Genomic DNA, 26,919 nt, shown 5'->3' on the forward strand with positions numbered 1-26,919 from the left:
TATTATTTCATTTTTATAATGAAATAAGTTGCGGAATATCTAATGCACTAAATCAATCCAATTTTTCTAGTTCTTGGAGGAAAAAAATTGAATAAACCTAATTTCATATAATAAAATACAAAAGAACAAGTGGGGATGTGAATTTTACTGTATTAAGATATAAATATTTTCAGCCCGGACCATCCTTTTAAACACAGCAGCTTTAAAATACTCATTGTCCTAGTTTAATTACTTGGAGTCCGCACAATATGGATGAAGTAGAATAAAAATCTTTTTATTAAAAGGCAGCAAATAATACAAAATGAAGTTTGAAGACTTGTAGTTACTGAATTTTACAAAATGGATGGAATTGGTTAAAAAAGACAAGAATTTAGCAAAATATACAATAAAATAACAACTCACATTAGTTTCAGCATGTACATGTATCATGAAACTAGACATTCAAGACATTTGAATACAAAGCAAAACTTTCTATGGTATATAACTAAACAATTCACTGTATGAAAAAAAGTTAAATGGCATGCTCCAATATTTATTCTTTTAAGAATGAATTTTCTCTGATATTTTATATCTCCTGTGTATAAAATGCCATTATTGCCTTCTTGAAAATTAAATCCCAAATGCTCAGAAATGAAAAATTACATTTTATTCAAAAAGCACAATTTCCATCAAGTCCACCCCAACAAAAAGTTGATTTCAGATAATGAAGTCAAATATGCATAATACTGAAATTTCAACAATATTAGATGTAAATAATGTCATGACATTCAAAAATTTTGTATATTTTTTCTCACTTATATTTTCAGTTTTATACACGAAATGTGATATTTAATGAGAGTCAATGATGTCATTAACTCACAATTACTTTGGCATTTTAATATTTCATTTTTTTGTTGATTATGACAAAAACTCTAAATCGATTCAGGATAGGTTACAATGATGGCTTTTTCACAATGCCAGGGAGAAATCAAATTTAGTTTCACATTATAACGAGAAAGTTATGATATTCCATTTATATTTTATACAAAGAAAGAGCGGGTATTGCCATTTGTGAAATTAAGTGAAACGTTAAAATGTCATAACTTCCTATTTTACATTTAGATTTGTTAATATTTTTTAGTATTTTCCCCATCTGATTCTTCTCTTTATCCAAATAAACTTATAGTGTTTTTTTTAAACTATGGATGGAGTGTGAATCTATACCATCTTCATGGAACATGCAAAAATATATTGTCTGTCATATACATAGTGTTAAACACAGCACACATATCAAAGAAGCTTCACAAGGAACAATGGCAGCACAGTATAAACAAAAAGTATTCTGCATGCATCTGGCAGGAATGATAATTTTGCGAAGGGGGTATGCACTCATGTATATTGTGATACAAGGGTGTGCCAGGAATAACGTGGTATGGTCGTCAATCAAAAATTCAAGTTGGTCACTTTAATATCAAAGAGCTGTTATCATCAGGGCCGCTTAAGGGGGGGGCACTTTTTCCAAAACAGTGTACAAAAATGTAAAAATTACCATATGATTGGGATTGTTTGCATGGTCAGACCCCCCTTCGGTTCATCCCCCCTTTCCGCAGCACCTGATCATCATCAAATAAAAGAAGAAAGTTGATTCCTCTATTATCCTAAGAAAAATGATCTTCAAGTAACTAAGGAGGGTTCAAGAGCAATGAGCTGTTTCCTCCATCAAATAAAAGGAAGAATGTGGTATGTTGTAATATGGTCTCTGAGCGGTTTATGGTCACAAAATCAGGAGTTTCTAAAAAACATATTCCAATAAAGGACAAATATTAATGCTTATTACTCCATCATCCTATAAAAAAGAGTCTACCAGTAGTTGTGGACAGTTCCAAGAACTGTTTCCTTCATCATCACGAAATAAAAGAAGAATGTTGATTGATCTATCATCAGACTATGAAGGATGGTCTTCCTTTAGCAAAGGGTGGTCACAAATCCATCAACTGTTTCCGCCACCATCAAATAGAGGAAGAAGTTATGTCACATCAAAAACAGTTTTAGGAACTGAAGTGGCTACCCTGGGTAAATATACCGTTACTAGTATTATCAGATATCTTCCGATGGCTGTTCTACCAGTAGCTAAAGATAGTCACTGATCCAGGAGCTTCTGGTGATGCTATTATTATCTTGGTATCACTTGTCCACATCAGATGAAGCAAACTAGGGTTTCTATGGACCACATTAAGAAGTCTTCCATCCTAATTGAATAAACAAACATCATTCCTGAAATAAGTGATTTCTTCATGACTGAACAAAAACAACCGCAAAGTTACTAAAGATAACTTAAAAAAATAAACATAATGGTGAAAACATTGTTTCTCTTTCCCTAAACAGGAGAATTCCCATTCAATATGAGCAGCTGACACATATGTCACTACTTCAGCAAATATCAGGTGACCAAATATGAGTTATCCTCATTTTTAATATTACCTAGTGTGCTCTACGCCAAAATATAATGTTTGTTACTTGCTTCCTTCCAAAGAACAAATTGGATAAGTGAGGTTCATAATCTCTGTAAAAAATGTCACAATTTATAAATTAAATCTCATCTTGACCATCTTATGGCCAACAGCACAACCACCATGAATTAGCTCAATGACATTTTGTCCAGACAACACAATAAATAAGCTGCACTCTGCAACTACGCTCGATGGCCAGCAACTCTCCCAACTCCAATAAAAGTGCATTTCTACAAACTTATGCATGTTAACAAATAAGTTTGCATATTAAAGCAAATGCAATACAGATGCTGTAAATCAAGAGTTATTGACCTGAAAAAATATCAAAGAAACTGTATAAGCATACAGGCCAAAAGATGTTGAGATAATGAATAGCGATGTTCTTATATTTTTTAAAAAATGACCCTCTTATTTTGGCCAATCTTACCTGCGCGTCCCATACAACGATCTTCTTTCTATCTCCTCCTGTTACCAGTCTATTTTCAGACAATCTCAAGCAACGAACAACTCCTATGTGTTCCCTCATTACACTCAAACAAATACCTGAACAGGCAAAAGAGAAAAGGAATAACATTTTGAATGAATTTTGAAGGGAAATGGTCCACAACCACTCAAATTCAACTTAGGCTTGTTTTAAATATTCAGAGAATTAATGGTTTAACACAGGCATTATGTTTCAAAATCTCCCATTCATTATATTTAGAACAAAATTCCATTATAAAATGTGCAATCTAATATGAAGCTACAACATTTTTAGAAGATACTTTATATGCTGGCTTAATCACACAATGATGTCATCACTTGACTTGGTCTAGATTCTGAAAAATAGGTTGAGGTGATTTATCCCTGTTGTAGCTTTGATTGACAGGTTGTAGATATTGTAGATAACAAACAGGAAATACTTTCATGAAATATACAAGGAACAATGTAGAACAATGACATGAACAAGTGTGGAATGAAGATATGAATATGAAATCAACAAGCAAGTAATTTCTTGATAAAATTTGTTAACAGGGCAGAATTTGTAATGTTCATTGACTCTAATAAGCTAGTAGGCATGATGCCTAACCCTTATCATAACTAAAATTATATATCTTATCAACTCACCTTCATAATTCCATAACCTTACTGTACTATCTGCAGAACCTGATGCAATCACATCGCTGTTATAGTCAAGGCAATACTACAACAACAACAAAAAAGAAAAAATAAAATAAGTAGGCCTATTAATCATCAATATCAATATGTGCTTAAGCATTGAGCTTCTTATTATCTTTAACATTGTAATATTCATAATATTCATCTCTTCAAAATACATACAACTATACGAAGAGTCTGTATGAAAAGGTGAGTTTTCAATAAATAGCTAATAAGTATTCACTAATAACAATTACGGAGCGAACTTTTGATAAGGGGAAGATCTGCTATGAAGAAATATTGAATGATAAAAATGCTTCAAAACATTACTCTTTTTTGCTCCTATTTCAAAATCATTTAAATGTACCGTAATATCTTTTTTGCAAGGGTTTTTAATATTCTTTTCTTTCTATTGAATTTAGTATATATTTTAAGGATTAAGAAAAAAGATTTTACTCACCACCTCATCTGAATGACCTTCAAGTGTCTTTGTGCAGACTCCTACGTGTGTGTCCCATATCTTAATATGACCTTCTCCTCCGCCACTTACAATGATCTTATCATCAAACTTACAACACATCACACCTGGAGAGAAAAAGAAAACAATACACGCATATTTGAACCAAAGTTCTCATTCCCACAATTCACAAAACAAAGATTATATTATTTGTTATTTCAAATTCAATTTATAATTTTACTACCAAGCACATTTACACCGATTTGCAATCTTGCAGTACAACTAAACAGTACACTGAACATATATAGACTAACCTTCAGTGTGACCATGAAGAACATGTAGACATATTCCTCTATGGATGTCCCATACTCTTACTGTTGTGTCCCAAGATGTAGTTACAGCTTTCTCTCTGTTCACATCTAAATGCTGTATGGAAGACATATATTTTACAAATCTGAATTTTGTGAGTATTTTCCTTGAACACTGGTCTCACACATTAATATCATGTACTAAAAGAAAACCAGTCAACAAAGAAATCCCACATGTGAAATCATATCTTGAGCAGTCTGCATAGTTTCACTCTACTTGGAATCAAATGATGATCAATAGACAGACATACTATTAGAATATTCTATCCAAAGTTGTTTTGGGGGGTCTTTGTAAAAATATATCCTTCTTTCTAATGCAACACATAATAAATAATCTTGTCAATACGTTATTAGGGAAAACACTTTAGAGGAAAACAGACAACATCAATTCATAGTGTCTGAGACTTAGTATTTTCTAGCTTATATATGAAGTCTGACTATCATCACAATCAAGAAAGGTTCAGACATGACTACACACAGGTCTGATTGAGCAATCTTTAGCCATTATAGTCTTTCCCTTCTCATCCTCCAATATCTCAATACAAAAAATAGGGGATTGGAAAATCTGGTATCTTACTATGCCATGTTTAGGGATTCATGCATCATACTATCTGGAAATACAGTTGATGTTACAATAAGAATTGTGTAGAGACTGAAAGATTTCTAACCTGTATATCATCACTGTGTCCTCTGAGTACATGTCTACAGCAACCATCAGGCCAGGACCATACTCTCACTGATCTACAATCAAACATATACACCAAAAATATGGTAATACTAAGGTGTAATATCCTTTTGAAAGGTGTAAAAAGAAAATATTTTCAATCACATAATTTTCCAATAAAAGCTTAAGTCTCTGAAATGATATTTGACATTGTACATTTCCTATACTTGATAATATGTTTACATTTTTGTGTTAATTCAACCAGATGATTTTTTAAAAACTTTTTTTTAATTTGTCTTGTAATTGATACAAATACTCAAATGCATAACAGGTTTTTCACCCACTATGATACTATAGGACAAACATTACATTAGCTTTTGTTCATATAAACTGATCTTGAAAACCAATATTGTGCATGACATTATTGTTAAATCAGTTTAATAGGCAACAAGATAATTCTGCATAAAATCAGTATTTGGAGCTGGTGCTGGTATCACCAATGTTTAAGATATACAATACTGTAATTACGTTTTCATTCATTTGTTTTGTTATATTGTACTTCATGAATTTTTGTAAATTGACCCTTTCACCATGTGCTGCTGGTCAATGTTTATGTGAATATATAGCAATAAATAAATAAATAAAATACATGTAAATAAATAAATAGTACCAGAGCACAAAACCATATCCCATTAAAACATGCAAACTGCATACACTTTGAATTTTACTGAATTACAAGAGCACAATTTACAGAGATTTTGATTTCATTTTTATTTAATAAATAGTAATAATAACAATTTGTTTATTTATTTTTTTTTTCTATCTATTTATTTACTTATTTATTTATTAATATTTTTTTTTGGGGGGTGTACTAAGAGATAATTACCTATCACTTGATGCACTGATGATAAAGTCATGTTGGAAGCATACATGATCTACTGATCCTGTATGACCTTCAAGTGACTTCAAACACTTCCCTGATCCTATCTCAAACACTCGAAGCAATCTATCAGAACAGCCTGTCACAATCAAACCATTCTGGTGGGGGAATGGGATTTAAGTGGGATAAAGGAAAATGATTGAAAAATAAAATATTTTTTGGCTTCTTGCAGAGTTCTATTGAATGCAAGTTGTTGAATATATATATATATATATATATATATATCTCAAGTGATTGACCTTTAGTTGTTGACAATCTGGCACATGTTTCCAATGACAATATTTTTTTTCCAATCTAGACAGTTATCAATAGAACCGTCTAAGCATCATTTCGTCATCTCTCATACATTGCTCCAAGATCCAAAGAGGCCCTGCATTATATAATTCTAGATCCAGATCCAATGAGAATCAATCAAATTTGTTTCACCTTGTGATAAGCATTACAAACATGAAGAAGAAAAAAATGAAAATACACAAAGTTCTCAGCCCTGCAATTAACAGATATTAACCATTTACATCCTACATTCATTTCAAAGTATAAAAGAGAAACTTGAATTGAAGTAAACTGAATGTTTGTTATAAATTACCTTCATTTTGAGGCAAGTAACGGCACCAGTGTGAGCATCTATGACATTGATACATTCTGATGTACATATATTCCATACTCTTACAGTCCTATCTCTACTACCGCTCACTAGCAAGATACCTGGACAAAAGCGATAAGAAAAGGAGAGGTTTTATAATACATAAATACAAATAATCATGAGAACAGATAATCCATTTTTTAAAGCTCTAGCTCATTACTATTATGAAAGTACTTGCTGTATAACAGAAATAATCATGAGAACAGATAATCCATTTTTAGAGCTCTAGCTCATTACTATTATGAAAGTACTTGCTGTATAACAGAAATAATCATGAGAACAGATAATCCATTTTTAGAGCTCTAGCTCATTACTATTATGAAAGTACTTGCTGTATAACAGAAATAATCATGAGAACAGATAATCCATTTTTAGAGCTCTAGCTCATTACTTTTATGAAAGTACTTGCTGTATAACAGAAATTCTGTGAATTCAGATATGTTAAGATCTTATGTTCAATAATTTGTTTGCACATCTGAAGTTAACATAAGGTCATTAACATGGTTTTGATTCACCGATCTAGAAATGAATAATATAAACATTCCTGTTACTATAAACTACTCGATCAAGTCTTCATAGCCATGTAAATGAATGTAGTATCCATCCAAACATAACCCAATTCACATATCATAACTAATTACCTTCTGCATCCATACAAGTCACTGTCTCTCTATGTCCTCTCAAGGCTGGTAATACCTTGTATCTTCCTAAGGCCCAATTCAGACTTAAATGATAAGCCCTCATATAGATCTCTTTCCATCTACATGTTGACTGAAGGCTACTCTTTTTATCTGAACCACTACCTGTTATTTAAAAAAAGTAGTAAATTTGCATGCGTGCATACATAAATCAATAAATCATAGAATATGGGATCCAAACTGATTTTATGCATGTTTCCAATTCTTTAACATTTATTGTTAGAAATATAGAGATGGAAAATGCTGACAGCTTAAGCTAGTAACACTGCTAGAATGTACAGATTGAATATTCAGCAGCACTGAAAAAGAGAATAAAAGTGTAGAGCTCAAATAATCAAAGAAATTGAAAAAATGCCATCACAATATGCATTGAATGAATGCATTTGATTCTGCTCTGAATGTATTGGACCTCCCCTCTCTTGCAGACAGAAGAAAGGCACTGTGTTTGACTTTTGCCGAAAGACTGATTTCAAATGAGAGGGTATCATATCTTATACCCCCTCTTAAGAACACCAGAACTTTGCGCAAATCAAACACAAGAGAACAATTAAAATGTAGAACTAATAGATTTCGGAACAGTCCCATCCCGTACTTGATTGACCTCCTAAATTCTCAATCATGACTCATAAATAACCCACATCCATAGTATGGTATTTCTCTGACTAAAAACTCTGACTGCTGCGTTTGTCAATGTTTTTTTTTTTTTAAATCATTAGTATGTCACATTATTTATATAATATGTTCTCTATTTCTACTTGGAATTACGAACATTAGTCAGTTATTTTCACCACTTGTACATGTATACAATCATTATGTTTTTAAGTATTGTAGATAACATAAATATACTGTTTGAAATGCTTTAGAATTAGCAAATTTATACATAATTATCACTTAAAAATGTATGATCTTTGAAAGTCAGGTATTATTGTATTGCACAAGAATTGAAAGTTTTTTAAAACTATTTAAAGGTAATTTTTCTTCCGCATATGTACATGTGCGGATATAAATCCATAACTCTTAAATTTGACACTTTCATTCCAATATACTTACCAAATGATCTACTCGCATGATCTCTATGTTGTATTCCTTTCCTTTCCTTGCGACTCTTTTCTTCCTGTTGTTTGTCTTTCTCTATCCATATTTCTCCCTCTCTTTTTTATCCATCCCTCTTCCTCTCTTTCTTCGAAATGTTGAATTGTAAATACTACTGCTTTTAATGTACAATTCGGTAAATGATAATGGACCACTATACCAATACGTGTTTAGGATAATATTTTACTTTCGAATTCTTCTAACTTTGTTTATTCTTACGTACAGCCTTATAACTTCATGTCTTTACCTCTTTCATAATGTTTGTACCTTCTTTTCTTCTGACTTCCTACTCTACTCTTCCCTTCACCCCTTCTCTCTCTCCCCCCCCCCTCTCTCTCTCTATCCCCATCCACCCCCCTCTCTCTCTATCTGCCTCTCCTCCTTCCCAAGTCTCTCTTACCTTTCCAAATTCCACAATACCATACTTTATCCTATTATTTATTTTGTAATTATCTGCGTTATTGTTTGAATATTTTTTGTGTCTTTATTACCTTGTAAATACATCGCAATTCGGCCTTAGCCGCGATGATGTCTTGATTTTTATTAATAAACCATTTATCTATCTATCTATTTTTTTTAAACAATGAAAAAATGAATTAAAAAGAAAAACAAATAATCTTCAAACAATTAATAAAATTTTGAAAAAGTGAATATAACCATCACCACCACCACCACCACCATCATAATCATCATCATCATCATCACCATCATTATCACCATCACCACCACAATGATCATCATCATCATCATTATCATAACAATCATTGTCATCCAACATCATCAGAATCATCAGAATCATTTTCATCATCATCATCATCACATTCTAACCACCACAATCAACATCACGTAGACAAACTTTCTGTGAGTTTAAGCATTTTACCTCCACCTGTGATGCCAGCTCCATTGATAATTGAATCAAACGTGAATGTTGGGGAAGTGTTGGCAATACTCTTCTGGTTAGGGCTAAAAGGACGTTCTTGACACAAATCATGGATGGTACCATAATGAAGCCATCCTCTTCTCTGACATTGATAGAACCTGAATGAAAGATACACAAAGAAAAAAAGAAGAGATTTGTGCACTTAACTGTCATATTGAAACCACATATAAACATATCACCTTTAAAAACAAAACATATTTGGGATCACTTACACAAAGACTTTCAGTTTTGCATTACAGTACCCCAAAATATGGATTAGGGCATTCTTAATTCAGTCCAACCTTTAATGTTCACATTTGTGAGATTTCAAAGGAAAAATAAAAATATTAAAAAATGATAAAAAGCAAATAAAGATACAGGGAAGGAAATGGCTGCTTTCATAGATATTCCCAAGCTCAATATTTCTTACCATAGTATATCACTGTTTGCACATTCTCTCCATCTAGCATTGCACTTAGCAACCTCACAAAGGTCTGTGACTGAGAGGTAGTTGAATATACGATCAATTAATTCTGGTGGAAGACAAGCAGTGACATCAACAGCAAGCAGTGGTTCTAGGTCGGCACACACTTTACGAATCTGTAAAGGCTGATAACACAGTATGAATCAAAAGATAATATTACTTTTATAAGTGTGAAACTATCATATAATATCTTAGATACACACCTTACAAGATTGTTATTTATCATTGTCATCTTCTTTCATCATTATCATCAATCATCATTATCATCATTTTCACTATCAATATCATGTTATGAACTCCCATCGCCCAAAATGAAAAAATGTCTATCCTGGGTTCTCCAAACCCGTATTGAAAACTGTCCATTGCAGTGTATGCCTGTTAAGTGTAAGTGCATGGGGAGGTTAAGAACTGATCCTGAGGTCTGTGGCTTGAATACCAAGACTGCTGAAAACAATCAACTTCATACACTACATAAAAAATTGTATTGGTAAATAGTCTAGTCAAGTTTTGACTGATCAGATACAATCACAAAACCGAAAACAATAGCAAATTCTAGTTAAGCAAGGTCCCGAGTCAAGACTTATGATTAGTTATTAAAAAAAATCATGTAATGCAAGTGTTTCCACAGATCCAAAACAAATTTCCCGAACCTGAATCTCAAATTTCTAAAATTCATATACATTTCTGGAATTATCCAATTTTACTTTTTAACAAAAATCAGATATAACAAAGTGAGCCTAAACTTGGCCCAAGTGACCAAAATCAAGGAATTGGATCTAAACCTTTTCTGCTGAATGCACTTTTTAAAAATGGCAAAATGCAAACCTAGAGAATGAGCAGAAAATTTTGAACAACATGTACGAGGCAATGTGAATATTGAAAATTGCTATAGTTGCTATGTTTAATTGTAATTTTTTTATTTCCCGGAATATTCCTGGATTTTTTTTCATTTCCCAAAAATTACCAGAAAATGATCAGGACTTCCCGGAAATCAGGAAATTTCCTACAAAGTGGAAACATATTGATGCAATGTTTAAAGGCCAGTCCTTTCTCGCCATTATTAAAAATCAGGGCCCTGTCTTACAATTAAGAGTTACGATTGATCCAATCAACATCAACTATGGAAAGCAAGCATCCTCAACCAGGCTGTCCTCAATATCTAAAATGCATATATCTAAAAATGTTTTTTTTCTAAATATAAATGCATGCATGCATTATCTTATACCAAAAAATCAGTCTCTCATTGGTTGTTCTGCTGGACTACACTGGTTACGCTGTCATAATAAAATTTCAGAAAATTGTAAAATAAATTGCCAGGAAAGATGGTTATAATATTATCTTGACAATTCTGTTTGCTCCTTTTTGTTTCTATTTAAGTTGCAAGTGTCATTATGCCCACTGCATGAAAAGTTATAACATTGATCATGTTGATACTAGATTTCTATCAAGTTTATTTGAGGTTGTGTTGGATAAAAAATCATCATCATCTTACTAGGTAGTGAGGTAATGTTGACCTCAAATCAATCAGAATCAATGCACTTCATCTATAATGGGGCCTTGTTTTTACTTGATGCAATGATCACAAAGTAATGAATACATAGGCCTAGATCGATCCTGCCTGGACTCTGGTAAGCTGTTCGTAAGTTAAGAGTGACTTTTAAGAATGACTGCATGGTGAACCTTTATTTGTGCTTAATGTTAATCGCCAATGCACATTCAACATTGGTGAATAACATTTACCACAAAAAAGAATCACCAGTTGTTCTTAAACTAGGTCATTTTAACTTACAAACAGCCTGATAGCTTTAACAAACAGCCTGACCCCTTTTATTTTTATCATTTGATTTTTCATAAATTACTCTCATCTGGGCGCTGATTATTAATCTGAGTCTGGTGAGAGAGAGGTGGAGAACCACTTTACTAGTGTCTTTACCTTGCACTTTGAAAATAACAGCTTCAGAATTTGATTCTGCTGTTCTTGTGAGCATTCATCAAACCAGGAAGCAAGCTTCAGTAGTTGATCTTCAAAACTCACCATGTTGATCCAACAAGTAAATGAACAACATTTAACAATGTGTCGATCGAGGAATTGTTGACATTCACCTTCTCTTCGAATTCGAGTGTTGCGCAACAGCGAAAACCGCAGCTTGTCAGGTGACCTCGCCGAGCGCGCCCCTCGAAATTATGCCTTGTCAGCTAGCTATATGCCCGGGAAAATGTCTGCGCCCATCCCACTCCATGTCAGATTTATTTATCACGACTACCAGATGAAAAACATTTAAAATGGCAGGTTGGCCATCTGTTCTCGTAGCAATCGGCGTTGCTTTGGCAGTTATAGTTGTTAACGAAGAGAGCATGTACAACCGACGTAGAAATCGCAGTGGAAATTCAGGTATTTATAGTTTTGTACTTGTAGTCGAATCCAAGCCTGCCAGCCAGCTCATCACACGCCTGGATCCACGTCAGCACACGGTTCGGTCCCACATATGCGTGTTTGTGTTGGGCTGTTACTAGTGTTGACAGCTTACTCAGTAGGAATACATAATCATAACTTGATAAGTGAAGGATAACAATATAGCTATTTCGAGCACATTTGTAAAATAATTATGAAAGCAATATTCCAACTAAAATTTGGGAATTTGAATTTGACTATTTATCGGGTCACCAACTATTAGCTACGTCTCTACTCGCCTTTTATTTTTGCTCCTAAAAAAAATTTAAAGACAAAGTTTTAATAAAAAATATTGCATCTCTGATTTTTTTAAAGTCATGAAGAACTTACTGGGGCTTACATTTCATGAAATAATGTCTATTGCAAGGTCAAAACTTTGGTCAAAGTGTCAAAACACCTCAATTAGTCAATATGTTCCAATTTTAAAGTGATAGCAGATTTGGAATCATTATTATTTAAACTGAATTGAGTGAGAGTGAAAATACACTTATTTATTTTTTCCAATAATATATAGGCCTACATGTAAAATTACATTTGAACATAAATATACAAATATAATCATGAAATATTAAAATGAGATTTAAAGGAAAATAATGAAAGACAAAGGTATTGAAAATGGAACAAAGAATAAAACATCACTAATTGTAGAAAATGATTCGCAAATAGAACAGAGTACTGGAATGCGTCTCCACAACAGTAACAACAGTAATTATCATACCCAGAGCTGGATACATGTATAAAGTAAAAGACTAGTTTGATTTCGATGATCGGCGAGCATGTCATAAGTACTTTCTTTCAAACCAAAACACTGATGACATGCCAGCCCGTCCAACAATTTTGTGAAGATTAGCCCAGTGGTGTTTGAGATAGGAGTGTTCAAAGATAGGCAGCCACGTCCATTTTTACCGAAATCTTGAAATTCAACGGACTGTATCTCGTGAACCCCTGACCCAATTGACCGAAAATTTTAAATTTAGTACTGTGGGATCACATCAAACAAGTATACCAATTTTGATCAAAATGAAAAATGGTTCAAGGGTTAAAATTTTCAAGTTATTGGGGCGATTTGACATGGAATGACCACTAGTTCTCAATACCTCAGATCCGGCTCAGCCTCGGTGTCTTGATCTGTGTGTGTGTGTGCATATTTGTGCATGCACACAATTAAATATTTTGTACAAGGACCAAGGCTTACTATTACAAATACAACACAAGCCAATTATAATGGTCTAGAGCAAGAGCTCAGAGGGTTCGTCATTGTATGTAGGGGAGTAATGAAGGAAGAAATTAATATAGTTAATCTTGTTTTATATTTCTGATTCCAACAGTATATAGTTAAAAAAATATTAGCAAACCATATGAAATCTAACCAGTTATATTTTAGGTTGTGTTAAATATAGTTTTTGTTGAACATTTATATGATGTCAGCCAGTGGTATGTTCATAGGTCTGACTGTTGGTAATGAATGAAGATGAGAATTGTATCATTTCTATTTTTCTTTCATTTCCTTTTTTCTTTTCTGTTCTTACTTTTCTTGTTTCATTTGATCTTTCTTTTATTCCTTTATTTTCATATCTTTTTTGTTTATTCTTCTGTTCTTCTTGCAAGAGTATTTTTTCCTACCTCTTGTATTGTATCTCCTTTTTTTTCCATCTTTTTTTTTCTTTCTCTTCATTTTCCCTTCTCTGGTGTGTTATTACGTCAAGTTAGGGGCATAATTTTATATCCTGTTGCTTTGTGACCACTTTGGTTCACTTTGCTTTTGTTTATATATTTACACTCAATATTGTCATTCCTTCCATGAAGGGCTATGCAAAAAAAATCAGAAAATTTTACCTCCACAGTCTTTGTGGTTGTTTTATTTCTTATTAGACCATATCTCGAACAGAAAACTTTTATTTATTGTTATATAGCTACATTAAGTTTTATTCTGCTGTATATCCATTTTATTGCATTAGGAAAACATAATCATCAGGCAAAGTGTGATATATTCATTGGAATCTTATCTGCAAGGGATCATTTTGAGCACAGAAAGGCCATACGTGAGACATGGCTTGGATATATACACACTCACCCTAGGTGGAAGAGAAGGTAAGTAGAAGGAGAATCTCTGAATAACTGATCTGTCTTCTCTGATGTATATCATGATCATTTCCCTTGGCAACTAATTTGTTCCTTGTTGTAAGCACTAATATATAAATTTATTACCATCCTTGTTGGCATATAAGACTAGATGATTAGAAGGTTGCATTCTGAATAACAAATGTAGAACAGGATGAGTGGATCTGGGTCTATTTCATAAGAACAATATACATACATTGTACCTACCTAAGTGCTTACAGATTTATTAGTACCTCAGGTTCTCAGTCATTGTATCCAATCAGTCATTCCCTCACACAATATCCTGCAATCCCTGGCCAGCCAACATGTTAGGCATTCACAATGCTGGACAAGCTACAACAACTTCCACAACCTTCCACAAATCTTCCACAACCCATTTAGCACCTGGGAGGAGAGTTACAAGTGTGGATTGACACTACGTTAACGAGCACTAGGCTTAAATGTAACTTTGTCATTCTAAACTACCATAGGAACCTTGATTGTGATTGGCTTCTAAGTCTTGATACCAAATTATATTAGTTACCATAATAGCAAAGTTACCTTTGTCTTAAATCTCTATGAAGCTGGCTCCAGGACGGGCTATTGTATTCTCTTTGTTAGATTCTACACAAATGGTTGGATAAATGATAATTTCTACCACTGATTTTCCTCAAAGTGTAGTAAAATTGTAGATTTGTAGATTGTATGGAAAAAAGGAAAGTAAAAAAACATCCACCAAGTACATCTGTATTGAATTTGTCACTTGAAAAAAAGGTGTAAAGCTCTGTCTATAGCCTGCTATGTATCCTGATAAATTTGTTTGACTTCCTTGAATGGATCAAATGTGATACATGTAAGCTGAGATATGATTTCTTATAAATCCAAGATGTTTTATGTAGAAAGTGATGTCATTGTGTCTTTACACTGACATTAATGTTATTGATATTTCAATTCATATTGATTGATTGATAGATTTTATTTCTCATGATATTTGTGATTTTGAAAACACCACCCTGAAATGAAATGCATGCCTAGCAGGATGTCTTGCCATTCTCTCAAACATGGATATCACATATTTAAATACTAGTACTCTAATTTGCACCAACACTAAATTTGATATCATGTCTATGATTTCAGGATTTGCAGCAAATTTGTTGTTGGTAACCACTCCTGCCACTTACCTCCTGAATACAGAAGAGATCCATACTCATGTACACCACTCAACATTTCAAAAACAGGTAAAGAAGATCAATTTCAATCATGTATTATCAGCTTAGATTTGGAAGGTCTGTTATTTTTTGTACGAATAAACACATTATTTTAAAATCTTAAAGCCTTTCTGTTGTTCAATGGCAATATTTTGTTGTGAATTATAAAGATGTGATATATTGCTAGAATGTGCAGCTATATAACACTATTCTGAAAATATACCTGTTGAAGTGTTGGAAAGATGTTTGGGAGGGGTTTGATCTGTGAAATATTTTGGAAAGATTTCTGCAGCTGCTAGTAATATGTTGACTGTACTTGGAGTAGTCTTCTAAGCAGTGCATCTGTGCATTACAACTATGATCAATCAACACTGTCCCACTATATGATTCTCTCTTGAATGAGCTTCTTTGAACCCTCAAATTTATTTCCTTTTGAATCTTCGTAGGGAAGCCCAAGGACATTGTAGCAATGACAGTCATCAATGATACAGGGATATACAGACTGACTTCAGGTCCAATTGGATTTGATTTCAAGGTGAGAATCAATAATGGATTTTAGGTCTTGTTGCAAATATCTAAATATTCAGTGATTTTTTTCTAATATAACTACATGAAAATTAAGAATATTTCCTCTGTGTAAGTTTGAATGGTGTATGTATAGGAATCAGCACAAGGTTTTCCGGTTTGTGGGGGGGGGGGGGGGGAGTCTATTTAAAATCTTGCGGATTGAACTAATTTTTCACTCCAGGTTTTCAGTTTTTGCTGAATTCTTAAGAGACTTCACACAAACTCAGTGAGGATGTGCAAGACATATTTTTGTAAATGTGTTTGGTATCACATTGCTTTGAAAACGATATTTCTGGGAAAACTTCTGGAGTCAAGTTACTCACTCAGTTCTTGTCTAATCCTCCTGATACTTAGTTTGCATATTGGTTTTGGATACTACATTGCCTACTACATTGCCAAGGAATAACACATAATATAGAAGGGGTCCAAATCACCTGTAGTGATATTTCTAGTTTAACTGTTATTTGGTTTCTTTGGTAACGTGTGTATTTCTGTTTTATTCATTTATTTTTAGTGTCTGGTGTTTTTATTTCATCTGCTGATATGGTATCTTGTTTATTGATTTACTAGGTTCATTATCCTATCATCCTTCACAAGCTGGGTGTCTTTGATTCTTCTGCTGATGGCATCAAACATCCTCTCACAGTTTCTCTCTTTGATACTTGGAGGCAGGTCAGAATTCATGTGCTTGTAATATGATTTCATAATTGATCTAAAATGAGTGTCAGTCTTCAGGGTTAATGCAGCCCCCATTTATTCAACATCATCTCAAAACATATACAAAGTTTTCTTTAAGGATAGCCATCATACTCCTCTTGAATGATTGCTTGTCAAAGTAGGATAAAATGCATTACTGAATGAAATATTGCGAAAACTGTATATTATCCTTTTCATCAATAAATTTCTAGGCTAGATGTGTCTAATGTTTGCTTGTACTTCAGAATAATACCCATTCTTATTCAAATACACCCTTGGTCTTTTAAAATGATGCAATTCTTTATGAGATCCGCTTGATTTAAGTATTAGTTAAGAATAGAATTGAGGTGTTCCATTGATGATGTGTGGATCATAGAAGTGCAAATGCATTTGGCATTTTAATAATAATATAGGTATGTTTACCCAGGGAAGCCACTTCAGTTTCAAAAACTTCTCCCAGTGGGCCCTGCTATTATTATTACCCCGGCTTTAGCTGGGCTGCCTAGGCATTCAAGGAATTTCTTCCTACCGGGTACCCATTCACCTCACCTGGGTCGAGTGCAGCACAGTGTGGATAAATTTCTTGCTGAAGGAAATTACGCCATGGCTGGGATTTGAACCCCCGACCCACTGTTTCAAAGTCAGAAGACTAATCCACAGGGCCACAACACTCCACATTTTCATTATATCAGTCTAAATTCCCCAGTTCTAAATGTATGCCTAAACAATGAAGTATAACAATTATTTTTCATTCACTATTTCACATATTTTTCTACCTATAATTACAAAGTTTTTTTATTTTAACTGTGTTTACTTTGGAGATATTAGATGATGGTGTATAATTGGATACAAATATTTTCATACAATTTTTTTTACAGGAAAAAGTAGTTAGTGCTCGTTTTAGCCCAGAACAGCCCGGTGTGTTTATTGAAGGTTATAGATTCAGAGCAGTGGAGCCATATCTTCTTCCAAAGGTAAGCAAAGATGTGACATTTTTTACAGAATAAAAATAGAAATTTAGAACTGAAGTGATAAATGCAATTTTTCTTCTTTCATTATTCCCTTGTACAATGTTGATATATCTAGCTTCTATGAATGGGTCTGATATAAAAGAATAGTTATTTATAAAGTTCATTGACACATGGTCAGTGAATAAAGCACTAGATAGAGAAACTAAACAGGGTGTATATCACTCAATCATTCACTCGATGTCAGTTGAAGATCATCATCAAGATATCCAGCCAAAACAATAACAGTTACTCCTGTCTTAATTTCTTATAAAATAAAATAAATGTTTTCATTGATATGGTATGATAACCCTTTCATAAACCCAATTATGTGGATAATAGCCACATAATTTGATCTTAAAATTGGAGGAGGACCAGAGTTATCCGCATTATTTTGATGCTGCTATTATCCGCATAATAGCAGTATCGGGACCAGATTTTGACTTTATGAACGCATTTCCAAAGTAATGCGGATAATTGCCATGGTGAGGGCACAAGGTCACCCTTTTCCAACGCAACCCCATCGGAGGGGGCGTGTGCAGTTGCCATGACAATTATCCGCCTTTTTCAGGTCGGGTGCTCGTAAAAAAAAAGTGCAGATTATTTTGTGAGTTTGTGAATGCAATTTTTACTGAATTATCCACATTACTCTTAGGCGGATAATTGGGGGATGGGTTTATGAAAGGGGTATTAGTTTTAATGTGTCTTCATGGTTTCCTTTTCCATGCAGGGCTTTGAAGGAACGATAGTTGTGAACAGTTTCAATAAAGATGATCCTTCCACTACACTCTACCTCAGCAAAGATGCTACTAATAATGGAGGGGGTGTTATAGAATTACAACAGGTAAAGATTAGTGAATCTTACATTATCCAATAAAAAGGGGGTGTTATAGAACTACAACAGGTAAAGCTTGGCGAATCTTACATTATCCAAATGAATAGAAAGGCAAAGGACCCGTAAAACAAAGCTTGATAATTGATTTTACAGTTGATTTATGCTTGATTGCTCATATTGATCAGTATAATCAAGTACTAAGTATTTGAGTGTCTATCATATAGAGGTCTGTGAAGTGTATTTGTTTGCTTTAATAGAGAATTGTTTTTATGTTAGGTAAAATGCATCATTGAAGCATTAGTAGAAATAAAGGAATGTATTTTATGCGTTATTCTGAGCAGAGAAAAATCATTATTTTCTATCTTCAACATGGGATATTCATCATGCTCTATCACATCAATTCATCAGGGTTTTTTGTGGATACTATCCTTATGGATCTCATTGAGTCATGGGAAAAATGTACCAGTAGGAATGATACTGTTATGCATTGTGTAATTCTATGATAATTATAGATAGCTAGAAAGCATCTCTTGGGTCCATGCGTATTATTGATTAAATTTATTGCTCTTTTTTCCTCTTGTTTTTCATTGCAGTGCATATTTAAACAGTATATGATCATTGAAGTATATCTGTCAAAAGAAATCAGGAACTTGCAAAGTTTCAATATCATACAGAGGTATGATGCGTAAAATTGTGCAAGTTAGAGAAATATATCAAGGCAATAAATTATTATTTGCCGTAAGATAACACCTCCTCTTTTCCTATTTTCAATAATGAAAAACCATTGTCATATTGTTTTCTTGTGAATTCAGTATAGCAGATATAGCGAGGACAATTCAGATTTTCCAGAGAAAGTTGAAAAACTTGATAGAGGCACAGAAGCTTTGGTTTCAGGCAACTTTATTTACAATATTCATGGTAAGTAAAATAATTTAAAGTATAACTATATAGTCCCTTTTAATAACCATTCTTCAATCCATGATCAGTTTTTAAAAAATGGAGTAAATATTTTCTGTCACGTTTAAAAAATGATTGTATTTCATTTGTTATTGCATGATATTGATCATGTAAGACCCCTTGTCACCTTGCAGACATTTTCTGAATTATTGTCAGTTGTTAGTAATGAAAAGAACATATACTTATTTAAAATCTTCCCTCTTTCCTTTCTTCAGAACCTGATAAACTCTCTGTTTGGATGAATGTAAGTGAAGAACAATCTTCAAAATGGCATTCTAAGATTGTCAACGAGACGAAAGCTCTCCAAGCCGAGGCTGAGGATCAGAATGATATTCTCCTTCTGGATGTTGTAGATACTTACAGAAATATTCCTGCAAAAATGCTGCAATTTTATGAATGGTAGGATGTTGTTTGGTGTAGAAAAATAGTCTTGGTAATCAATAATATCTGAACACTTTTATCCATATTCTAAACTAAGGATTTATCTAATAGCAATGCGTTTAGTTCAAACTGGTTTTAAATGAAAATTATATGCACCCCAACATGAAACAACCTGCTATAAGGTGATGTTTGATTTATCAGAATTTGGATGCTTCAACTACTGTATTGAAAATAGAGGAGTGGTTAGTAGAATATATTTGTGTGATTATTTAAATTCAAACCCAAGACTGGAATTTGCAGTAAACAAGAGAAATCTAGAAAGCATAAACAAGTTCAACATATTTTATCTTTAATTTAACAAGGTTTTATCCTTTTTATGCAAAATATATGCTGGAATTAATATATTTTTGTTCTAAATCACTAAGTGAAACTCCAAATATACTACTTTGTATTCTGACTACTCTTTGCAGCACTCTTACCAAAATTACTTGAGAATATTGTGGTTTCAATATTTTTTCTTATGTATTTTGTTTCTCCCTTTCATTTTGCAGGGTATTATTTTTTAAGGCATCTTGCTTTACATACAGCAAAACCTGTACATAGTGACCACCCATGAGAGAAAAAAATGTAGCCCTTATAAACAGGTGGTTGCTATAGAGAGGTGGCTACTAATGTAAGTTTTGATTGTAGTCATCACACAAGATGTTGGGTAATGCTAATATAACAGTGTGAAATGTTGCATTGTGGGTAATTCATATATTTTTTGTTAATTACAGGGTGGTGCAATCAAGCAATATCCAATATGTAATCAAAACTGATGATGATGTTTACATGAATCTGGATAATATTATGCAGGTGAGTCACTTCATTTTTCATTCTTATTTTAATCTATAAATTACAGACTGGAAAATACACCAAACTTTTCTCCAAGTAGATATCTATTCTTACCTGGTCTTCTGATCCGTATAGATAACTGACATCAACCAGTTTAAGCCATTTATCAATATTGATTCTTTTTGGTTACCTGTGTAGCTACTAATTAAATATTTGAGCTTATTATTGCCTGTGAAAAGACCAAACAATTGGGTACTTGACATGTAAAGAAGAAAAATTATGGAAAATTTGATGGTTGATAAATTGAAATGTATTATGATCTATCACAATATTGATAAACAATGAGGTTGGATAGTTTGTACTCTCATCATTAGGCTACGTACTGACTATACCCCTTAACTGTCCTCATTTTGATGATGTATTGTATGTTTCATTTGACCATAATTTTGCAGTATTTGTACATGCATATGTCAGTTGCTAATGAGTTGGTAAGGAATACAATGAGTTTGCATAAGTCTATTGTAAAAAACCGTTTCCCAATTTAAAGCTATTTTCAGACTAGATTACACATGAGCAAAATACATTACACGTAATTTACTTCTAAATCTCAATTTTCCAAAGTTGGGCAGATTTTTTTGTTGCTTGAAAAAAAAATTGACTTGAGCATAGTTATGTTTATAAATTAATCAATATTCAGTATTTGCTACATTGTCAATTCTAATCTTCTGTATAAAGAGCTTTGGAAATGAGGAGTATCCAGCATCTAAACTTTGGTGGGGTCAATTCAGATTTGGCTGGTCTGTAGAACATCATGGGAAGTGGGCGGAGCATGACTACCAATCACCAGTTTACCCATCATTTGCATGTGGATCAGGTAGTCTAATGACAAGGGATCTATTTCAATGGATAGCTACTAATTCAAGGTATTTGGCATTCTATTTCTGCAGCAGGGTTATTCTTGCCTTAAGATTCTTTCACATTTTTTTTCAATGCAGATACATGTAACTTTTAAGGAGAAATAAGGGCATATTTATTAAAACTCTCCATAAACTGTGCCTCATGAGAGATGTATTGATGCTGATAACTGTTCCATATGTACCATCTAAACAAACTTTCTTTTAGGTGATTAGTTTATCATTTACAGTTATTAATATAAGGAGAATATATATATCATGAATGTTCGATTCCATTGTAATAACAGAATTTATGCAATATATATCCTAATATAAATTTAGGTTACAAAAGATTTTGTTACGGAAGTTAAATGTTATTGGTATTATGCTTGCAATTTTCAAGCTAAAGCATCACTGGCCACCAAACACACACAAGGTCCAATCGCCCTCCAATCATTTAACAAAAATAAAAAATAGTAATCATGAAAGATTGCAAGGCTACAGTCCAAAAGATGGTGAGGAGATTGGATCATGATATTTTCTGAGAAAACTCATCAAAACCCTTCAGGCATGATGCAAAACTTGTTTTTTAACCTGTCTTTAAAAGGGTCAATTTTTATTTCTCTCCTATAATCTTGCACAGAAATCTATTCAAGTTTCAAGGAGAAGATGTATCCTTGGGTATATGGTTAGCTGCTCTTCAACCAAATTACCATGACGACCCGAGGTGGCACTGTGACAATGCATGTTCATCTTCAATGTATGTATCTGCAGAATTAACTCCAGATGAAATCCGAAGTAGATGGCATCATAGAAAACAATGTGGAGACCCATGTGGCTGTGGATGACGTTAGTTTACATTATTTTGTTTTATTTTTTGTAGAAAATAGTTTATATAATTCTCCTGCTTCTTTTTCTTCTTTTTATGAGAAAGGGATAGAGAGAGATAGAGAGTGAAAGAGACAGAATGGGGGAATGAAAGAGAGACAAAAAGCAGAAGGGGGTCACAGTTAATTTGAAATTTGGTAATATGAATTATGAAATCTTTATATCTAAGGTGTACATCTTCTTTTGGAATTACTAACCTGTGCAATGTGTGCCTATTGATTCCTACTTCAAACCATGATTGATTGAATCTTGTAGTTAGTACATTTTTTTTAGATAACTTTGGAATGTAATAATTACAATCATTCATTTCTTTTATTATGCCTATCACGTAACATTTAGCATATCTTTGTACTTTTTAATGAAAAAGGAAGAGAAGCTGGAGAATTCATTGTTGTCCACAAGTTGGAATTGTTACCTCTTTCTCTTTTTGTGAAGTGATTGTGACTGATTCATTCTTGTGATGTTTAGTTACCATTATAAATGTTAAAACTTGCCTTACTATTTGTGGTAAAATTGAAGAGTCTAAAGAAATTATATACTATACAAATGATGCATGCACATGAGTTCATTTTGTGATCTATCCTCACTCTAGTTGAGGCTCTGTTCAATCCATTGCAAGAGGTCGTTAGGCTGAGTACAATGGGATGAACACAGTCTCATCGAGAGTGGATAGGTTGCATAATGGATGAATGAAGACATGCATCATTTGGTTTATACAAATGGATCAAATATTTAATGGCTTTAAAGTCATCAAATCACAAGAATCTTAGTATTAATATAAATCCAAACAATGTTCATTCTCCTTTTGGCAATCATATGAACCCATGTGCTAATTGTTAATGATGAATCAATATTATGATGTAATGCACTCAGTCTGGTGTAAAGACATTTTTCTTAACTGAATTTCCTTGATAACTCATTTAAAAGTTATCAATAGCTTAGGACTTTAAAAATAATAAAATCACATCGTCGCAAGCACTTCATGAGAAAAGGAAATACTTATTCCAAACCATTGGATAACAATGTATGATTTATGTTTTGTTAATTTGCAAACTGGTGCTATGTTTTTGTCTTCACAATGTACTATAAAATTGGACCATGTGAATATGAGATATTACAGTATTATTTTTTATCTGAGTGAATGTTAATAGGTTTTGTATTATTGATGTAAGATATTTATATGCTTGGCAAAAGTCAATGATTTATGCCTAAATAAATTTGTAGAATCTTGGAATATTGTCTCCAACTGTTGTCTGAACAAAGTAAAGGGCTCTGGAAATGACTCTTAATTATTCTTTTCCATCTGTATAGGAAAAGACCCATTTCTGATTGAGATTGTATAACAGGGTTTTTGTTTTCCATGTCTGCCCTGAATATCAATGTTTACAATATTACACAACTGTTATGTACTTTGTTAAAAGTAATTTCTAAATGTCTCCAATACAGTGTTCAATAATTTTTGCACAGATATTTGTATCTGCATTGTATCCTTGCAATAAATGGCTGGAATACTTGGCAGAAAAATGAACATGCACTTAAGTTGTATACAGGTTACCGGAACTCAAATTTGATGAAATCGGTAATAATATCAAAGCAGACCTACATTTTCCTTTGCCATTACTTTTTTAAAAATCACTCTCACGTTGCTCAGCAAAATATACATCTGCACATCTTTAACTCATTGATGGGGATATTGCAGTAATGGTGATTGAAGTCCAGTCACCAAAATAGGCATTTGGATTGGTTTGATAAGTACTGTAAAGTGCCCAGACATTGTCAATAATTGAACTATATGTATAAACTAAAACCTTTTTAACATCAACTGCCTATTCATATTCCATGGAAGCAACTTAAAATTGTCATTTGAATGAGTCTAATTAATTACAGGTATATTAACAAGGGGGTATATAATCATGTTGCTGGTATTGTGAAAATCGTAGTCTTGCCATGCCAAATCTTGCATACAGTTAGTTTGTTTGATTGTTCTTGTTTAAAGAATGCAAGATATTCTGAAGTGGAATTTTGTCAGTGGTACAATTTTCTTTAATCATCTTTGAATCAATTTAAAGTATTCTGAAGTCCAGTTTGACATAGGCCATGATCTCTTAGTTAAAATTTTGGGAAGCCAATGGGTTTAACATGAGCCATGATCTCTTAGTTAAAATTATGGAAAGCCAACCGGTTTAACATAGGCCATGATCTCATAGTTAAAATTATGGTAAGCCAAGCCTTTCAGAATTGAAGTTGAATTATGTTTCTTATCATTACTAGGCTCTTTCCTCAAGTTTAATGAGCACTATTTCAGTAATTTATAATTTTTCAGTCACTTGTGAATGATTTGAGTGTCGATTGAGCTGATAAATAGAACTTGTTAGAGAAACCGGTCACATTTGGCTGTCCCTAGTTGAATCACACTTTAAACCAGAGTTGAAAATACAGGCCAATTGATATATAGTTCTTCCATGTTGCCTTGATTATCAATCAGTACATGAGAGATATTAAGTGTGGTCACATGGTGCCTGAATTTGTATCAAAAGCAAAATACATTCATGAATTAGAGAGGATTAGTAGATAAAACAAAATCAAGTGTGAATTAGATTGTAAATAGACTTGAGTATGCATGTAGAATGAAGAAGATTTATATCGTTTTATAATCGTTCTAAATGAAATAATTATTAGTCACCAAGACACCAGAGGCACAATGATTTGCTATTTGTCCTGACATTATTTCGGTTGCACTGAAAAATACCCCCCAAAAAGAGAGAATTTGACCTGGGAAAGTCCTGAATTTTTAAAAATATTTTACAAAATAATGTTGAAACTGATATTGATTGCTATTAAGATACAAGATACTAGCTTATACATTGGACAGGCTCCATGTGATATGAAATTGTTATATTCCAAACATGTTCCCTTTTCTATAAAATGAGCATGATTATGCATTGTTTGTATAAAGTATAAATAATCTACATGTTTTTACAAATTTTGATGTTTTTAACTAAATTGGTATCCTGTAAATTACTACATATTTATTCTCTTGATCAGAATACAACTGAGTTGAAACCAAAAAAAAAGACAGAAAAATTCCAAGCAACACTCGCTTCACCAAGTATCCTCTTTTCTCAAAGCTCCTTATAAAAATATCCAAAATTTAGCTCTAACAATGGAATTTCACTTTGTGCTACTTAAAACTAATTCCAAAGAAATAATATTTGCTGAGCATTACATTATATCCGTCCCCATTTAGCAGTACTTACTTTATTGCATTTACACAGATATCTGTCATGTGTTACATAACCTCATAATCATTGATAATTTCTTGCCATAAATATATATCCTTGTTACCATTTGCAAATGTTTTAGATTTGCAAACAGTGTGACAGCTATCATATTTATCAATCATATATAGTCATAAGTGGTATTGATATGTTTGAATTATTGGAAGATACAGCTGTATTTGGTATACATGTATGAAAATTGATGTTGGCCCTTTGTAGTTTTTAAACAAATTAATGTTTGCATTTGTCATAATTATCTTTGAAATTTAACCAAGTCTAACCAACTGACTGTTCTCCACATGGACATGATAAAAATGAAGAGTGACCTGAAATGCCCTTATTCGCAAAGTTTGTTTTGGAAACCATCAGTTGAACCCATGGTTTATGCAGATTTTCTGCTTATTTACATGTAAACTGAAAAGTGTCCAATGCTGATGCGTGCTTTTGTCACAGTGCATCAAATCGACGTCTGTTGCCATGGTTAAGTACTCTATTTTATTTATCGTTTTGAAGAGTGGACTCATTAATTTCAAACAATGGAATCATGAATAAAATAGCATACTAAACCATGGCAACAGGCATCAGTTTTACGCACTGTGACAAAAACATTGGACATTTTTTTATATAGGTAGAAAATTAGACATAATTTACACATGAAATCTGCATAAACCACGGGTTCAACAGATGTTTTCAAAAACAACCTTTGTGAATTCTGGCCATTGGGTATTCCTTTGTATGTAAAGTTCTATGTGAATCCATTCAGGTTTGAAATGCTGCACTGACAATATAGTCAAATAATGTGAATTGAAACTTTAAAAACAAATCAGTATTCTTTCATCCTTGCCAATCGTCCTGAAGTATGTGTGACTTTCTTAAGGCTATATTACTGTTGAATTGCTTCTGATTATTATGTACTTACAATTAATGGTGAA

At 32.9% G+C, this 26,919-nt stretch overlaps 2 protein-coding genes across 3 annotated transcripts; one reads left to right on the plus strand and one right to left on the minus strand.

The window, feature by feature from the left end:
- Positions 1 to 255: 255 nt before the first annotated feature.
- On the minus strand, positions 256 to 12,011 carry LOC121419284 (F-box/WD repeat-containing protein 7-like). Of its 2 annotated transcripts, none has more exons than XM_041613677.1 (12): positions 11,825 to 12,011; positions 9,838 to 10,016; positions 9,369 to 9,526; positions 7,340 to 7,501; positions 6,642 to 6,760; positions 6,002 to 6,153; positions 5,120 to 5,192; positions 4,398 to 4,509; positions 4,087 to 4,211; positions 3,597 to 3,672; positions 2,917 to 3,032; positions 256 to 2,228 (listed from the first exon to the last, which is right to left on the minus strand). In XM_041613677.1, the coding sequence occupies exons 1-12, from the start codon at positions 11,927 to 11,929 to the stop codon at positions 2,100 to 2,102; spliced, it is 1,506 nt and encodes a 501-aa protein (XP_041469611.1). In that variant the 5' UTR covers positions 11,930 to 12,011; the 3' UTR covers positions 256 to 2,099. The 2 variants fall into 2 exon arrangements, with proteins under 2 accessions (XP_041469611.1, XP_041469612.1); XM_041613678.1 differs by having other exon boundaries at positions 11,927 to 11,995.
- A 155-nt stretch (positions 12,012 to 12,166) lies between these two features.
- On the plus strand, positions 12,167 to 26,413 carry LOC121419285 (UDP-GalNAc:beta-1,3-N-acetylgalactosaminyltransferase 2-like). Its single transcript, XM_041613679.1, has 12 exons — positions 12,167 to 12,283; positions 14,302 to 14,434; positions 15,581 to 15,681; positions 16,098 to 16,186; positions 16,789 to 16,890; positions 17,793 to 17,888; positions 18,652 to 18,765; positions 19,569 to 19,674; positions 19,929 to 20,112; positions 20,871 to 20,949; positions 21,664 to 21,851; positions 22,465 to 26,413. The coding sequence occupies exons 1-12, from the start codon at positions 12,175 to 12,177 to the stop codon at positions 22,667 to 22,669; spliced, it is 1,506 nt and encodes a 501-aa protein (XP_041469613.1). The 5' UTR covers positions 12,167 to 12,174; the 3' UTR covers positions 22,670 to 26,413.
- The last annotated feature ends 506 nt before the right edge of the window (positions 26,414 to 26,919 follow it).

This window comes from Lytechinus variegatus, chromosome 7, assembly GCF_018143015.1.
Source record: "Lytechinus variegatus isolate NC3 chromosome 7, Lvar_3.0, whole genome shotgun sequence".
NCBI classification, from domain to species: domain Eukaryota; kingdom Metazoa; phylum Echinodermata; class Echinoidea; order Temnopleuroida; family Toxopneustidae; genus Lytechinus; species Lytechinus variegatus.